This window comes from Elaeis guineensis, chromosome 1, assembly GCF_000442705.2.
Source record: "Elaeis guineensis isolate ETL-2024a chromosome 1, EG11, whole genome shotgun sequence".
NCBI lineage: Eukaryota > Viridiplantae > Streptophyta > Magnoliopsida > Arecales > Arecaceae > Elaeis > Elaeis guineensis.
Window position 1 is genome coordinate 176,717,418 of NC_025993.2, and position 4,963 is coordinate 176,722,380.

The following is a 4,963-nucleotide window of genomic DNA, read 5'->3' on the forward strand; positions in this document are numbered from 1 at the left end:
TACTACTAGAAATTATTGTAATTGCCATTTTGGATTCTTCTTATGAAATAAAAAACTATATACATCTAAAATTCCTGGAGATACTTGTTTGAAAAATTGAAGATGACTTTGGTGTACAAATGAAAATTTTGAGCCTCTTGTTAAGGCTCAGATGATATCCATTCAATATTACATGCAGGGCTGAAGGGGGTGAGAAAAAGAAAATCAGAGAGTAGCCGTAAGTCCATAACCCAGCTTCTCGCTCTCGGTACTTTTCTGTTGTGTATGTGTAAATGGACTAAAAATAAGTCTATGAGCGGCCATCATTAGGCAGTGTGGGTGGTGGAGTGGTCCTAAAGGCATGCTTTCTGCAGCGTTCAAAGATGCTATCATATATAAGATCAAATTGCACTCCTGCTCTTTCCCGATTCACAATAAAAAGAATGTGATCGGCTTCCACGATCTTGTAGTACCTGTAAGAAACCAACACCATCATCCATGTCAGTATATTCTTACTGGAAGTTGAAGCATGGCAAATAAAGACGATGAGTATGATCATCACAACATCGAATGAAATGTTTTCTTTCTAGAAAGAAAATTTTTTGAAGAATAATTGAAACAAGCAATCTAGTTTAACATTTCAAAGAGAGATTGTCCCTGAATCCCAAGTGCACCCATGAGCATTTTCTGATAAGCAAATATGAAAAAGAAAAACCCTAATGTTCATGGGGTGCATAATTGAGCAACGTTACAGTCAGGAGAGTTTTTCAAAAGTTTAATCTTCATTCTCCTGTCAAACAAATTGCTGACAAGACTATCTACGTGGAGGATAGCTTATTCAAATACATCGAGCAATTAATTTCGCTCTCTCCAATTCATCATTACTTGTGATTTCTGGCATTCATATGTCCTAATATGAGGGTATGATACCTTGCACTCATGTTTTCTTCTACGACAATTAAAGATGCATTGTATAAGCTAGAACCAAGAAGAGTTTCTCCTATACTGGCCATCTTATTAATTTAAATATAATTTGTACCTGCAACATGGTAATTTATTTATGTCAATGCAGGTGAATGTGGTAGTTGGAAAGGAACAGATAAGTCATTCTGGTAGCTAGACTTGTCCTCACGATAGCAGCTGGGCCACTCATGACTCATGAGTCATGAAATCTACCATATTAAATATATCAAAAACTATGTGGGTCAATGCAAACACTTCGTAAGACTAATATAACTTTTCTAAACTATCAGCAACATTGCAACACCAAAAACAAACATATAGTGGTGTGTGGTTTGTGCATGTAATAAAATTTTACATTTCATATCACTTCTTGTTAGCAAACTTGAGATTTATAAAATACAAAGTGAAATAAGGAAATATTATGAATAAAACAGTGTTAAAAGTTTGCAAAGAATGCATAGAGTACATTCAGAGTTACAGAAAAGATTCATGGCCACTCTCAGAGGACAAAGAAGAAAAGAAGTAAATTGGAAAATGGAATACGTGTATCAAGCACTATGTGATTAGAAACATAGTAGGATTCCTCAGAGTTTAGGTGTCTTAAACCTGAAGACAACATCTTGTCCCACTCTGAACCAAAGTTCTTGAATTAATCTAAAATGCATAGAAACTCTGACTTTCACAGTTTAAAATGCTCTATTTTGGATCTTGAATAATGGACAATTTAAAACAACAGAGTGATAGCTTTAGATATTAAGAACCAATCAGTTGGAAGTAAACATCTTTGATATAGAAAATCTGTACAAACAAATGGTGTATGATGGGTAATCGGGGATAATGACACCCAAAAAACTGCTTGAATGATTTTTTTTTAAAAATTGGATTAGAAATAATAATGCACTAATGCATACTAGACCCAGTTCATAAAATTTGAAATTTAGCTTAATTGCCTGAATCCTTGTTCACATGCCAATTTTTTTGATTTTATAATTATTGTGGTGATGAAAGGAGCACGAACCAGATCCCTGGTTGCATGGGATGGCAGTCTGCATCATCCACAACAAAATGGCTTGGGTGTTCTACTGGTATGCGAGGATGTGTCATGGATGTTGTGTTCAGTGCCCCATCATTGTCTTCCCAATCTTCATCCCTGTTACATTGAAATTAACATAAGTCTTCCATTGACATTCACGAGAGACATGTTATGCCAAGGGCAACAAAATTAACATTGTTCTAATTCAGCTGGTCGCACCACACACCTGTAACCTTTGTAGGGTGGAGTCACATCTGAGGGAAACCGCCATTGGCACATTTGCAAGACTCGAATGAAGAGCAAAGGGTGGATTCCAAGAACACTAGATGGCACGGTAACTCCCATAATCCTTTTTGTTCTCTTAGTTGCATAGCTGAAGTAGAAAGTGTTAGGGAAGGTCTGCAGGCTGGAATTTAGTTTCAGAGAGCCTTGAAGCGTAAGGTCAGGCAGGATCCAATCACCAGATGCAAATGGCCCTGAATTCCCTAATAGCAGATCGGCAAGACCTGAAATGCCTGTCTTCCTCCATCGCATCTCAAAGTGATCAAACCCAAAGTTATAGTAATTCTTGAACAATGCGATGTCCATCCAGTCATACACTATGACTCCTATTCGGCAGATCTGGAGCAGGCAAATAGATTTCAAAGACCTTCCATTTTCTGGTCTGAGACAAAACCTCCAGATCAGCAAAAGACTGAAGTATGAAAGAAAAATGTTGTCAAACACCAGGCTAGATGACTCAATTTAATCATACTTACTGCATTCCATCTAGGTAAGCTCTTGTGGTTCCATTGAGTGCACCTGATAATGAAGTTACACTCAGTACCCAATCCTCAGAAGTGTTCTCATATCCTTTGAAGGCCTGAATTCAAGAAATAGTGGTAATAAGAATCACCACTAATTAATCAAGAACTCATCCTACTGCCTTTTTTTCTTTTTTTTAACCATAAAACTAAATGCAACCTTACTGAATTATTCAAAAGCAAAGTGGAAAATAGGCAGACCTTGTCAGCCAGCATCTGCTGCAAGAGTCGGATGACCTGCGCCCCTGCCGAATGCCCAACGAAATGAACTGGGTGCTGTTCATCCCACAATGGATAGTGCCCTGCAATCAAATCCAAATCCAACAATCGATAAGAATTAGACTAAACTTTTTGCTATAGAATGCAATCAATGGACTTCAAAAATTAACATTCACATGATAGAAATTAATAGAATGAATCATGAGGCCAATGCTTCTCTTACTACCTTGCTCATAAACCTTCCCGAACTGCGAATGCCCATAAATCCTGCTATGCTCCTCCCCATAGTCCACCTGCCCTCCCTTCAAATAGTAGAACAGCTCTCGCGCCCTGAAACCATCCATCCCAATAGTCTCACGGTCTCACCAAATTCAAATCAACATTTCGCAACATATCACAGAACAAGAACAGCTAAAAATAGAAAACAGGAAGAAAAAAAAAAAAAAAGGAAATTGAATCAAGGAAACACATTCTAATCCTTTTGGCAGACCTACCGATCATGCACGCTGGTCAGGGAGCCCAGATCAGGCACAAGAACATGCTCATCCTTCTTCTCCGCCCCGGCGAAGTACGACAACCCTCCAAGCCTCTGCCATGCATTCAAAATCACCAAAAAAAGAAAAGAAAAGAAAAGAAAAGAAAAAAAGACTTCCATTTACCAACCAAAATATCCCACATCCAAAGGCAGAACAAAAACATATTACAAACATATCACCTACCCCTTTGCCGAATCCAAAGATTCCATGGACGAGAACTATGGGTGGAACGGACCCATCCAAAGGCACCACCTTCTCCTCGATGTTAAGAGTATGAGGCCGGAAGCAATCGGAAAGAGCCTGCGAGAGATCCCCCGCCACTGCGGTGCTAAATATATAGAAGCCGTACAGAAGATGGACGAGGCAGCTAACGAAGAGCTCCATTAATCCCAAGACTCCCACGGATAGCCGGACCATTTTGCTATCTTTCTGCGCAAGCTTCCCGGGGACCAAAAAAATCAAGCACGTAACAGAGAGGAGGAGATGGAAGAGAGAATTGAAGAAATCTTGTTCCCCCCTCTCTCTCTTCTTGGTCTTCTTCTTCTTCTTCTTCTTCTCTTCCTTTATTGGAGGAGGGCAATGGGGGTGAAACAAGGGGAGGGTGGGGGCTAAGTTTCCATATTTGAAAGAATCTAGAGAGGTCCGGGGGAGCATGTAGTCTTCGCCATACCTCCCACACCAATGCCACGCTTTCAACCCGTGTGGGCCCCACTGGGAGGCTTCCCTTCATGCTTTTACTGTTGTGCTTCTGTCGGCCCCACCATGCGTATGCCGCAATTGGCTACAATTTTTTTTACGATTTTTAAGATTAAAAATAAAAATAAGTAAAACATGAAAAGCTATTATTTTATGACTTTCTTTTTTTTTTTTTTTGACTACATGCATATCTTTATTAATAATAATGGTGGCGTGCAAAAGGGTGAAACGATTTTCCATAAAAAGCAATAAAAAAATTCGGGACTTATTTATATATATATATATATATATATATATATATATATTTTTTTTATTGAAAGCATATAATCTGTGGGTGGAGATGCCACGTGTCCTAATTGGCACCATGTCCTTGCGTGAGAGGAACTTTGGAAACGCGGACATCTGCTTTTATTTATTTATTTTTTTAATTCTGTTATTAATAAGTAGTGCACTAAAGTCCGAACCACGTTTTAGAGGGATATGGGGGTGTAACTTTCATGAAAGTGGAGTTTGTTTAGCAGATCTCTATTCAGAGGTTTTACCAAGAAAGAGTCCCTTGTTGTGGTCAATTTTTCTTGCTTGTCCGCCTCATTTGATTTAGGGGATGACGAGGGGGTGGTTCTCTACGAGGAATTCCTTGGATTCTCTGGAGACGTTTTTGGTTCTGCTCTTGGGTCAATTCCTTGCTTTCCTCTTCCCTTTCCTCTTTGCTTTAAAATATAAAACATTAATAT

General features: G+C 38.8%; 1 protein-coding gene across 1 annotated transcript; it reads right to left on the reverse strand.

The window, feature by feature from the left end:
* Positions 1–4,202, reverse strand: LOC105039795 (uncharacterized). Its single transcript, XM_010916071.4, has 8 exons — positions 3,717–4,202; positions 3,492–3,586; positions 3,224–3,327; positions 2,980–3,080; positions 2,734–2,837; positions 2,202–2,639; positions 1,961–2,092; positions 1–452 (listed from the first exon to the last, which is right to left on the reverse strand). The coding sequence occupies exons 1-8, from the start codon at positions 4,185–4,187 to the stop codon at positions 290–292; spliced, it is 1,608 nt and encodes a 535-aa protein (XP_010914373.2). The 5' UTR covers positions 4,188–4,202; the 3' UTR covers positions 1–289.
* Between the last annotated feature and the right edge of the window lie 761 nt (positions 4,203–4,963).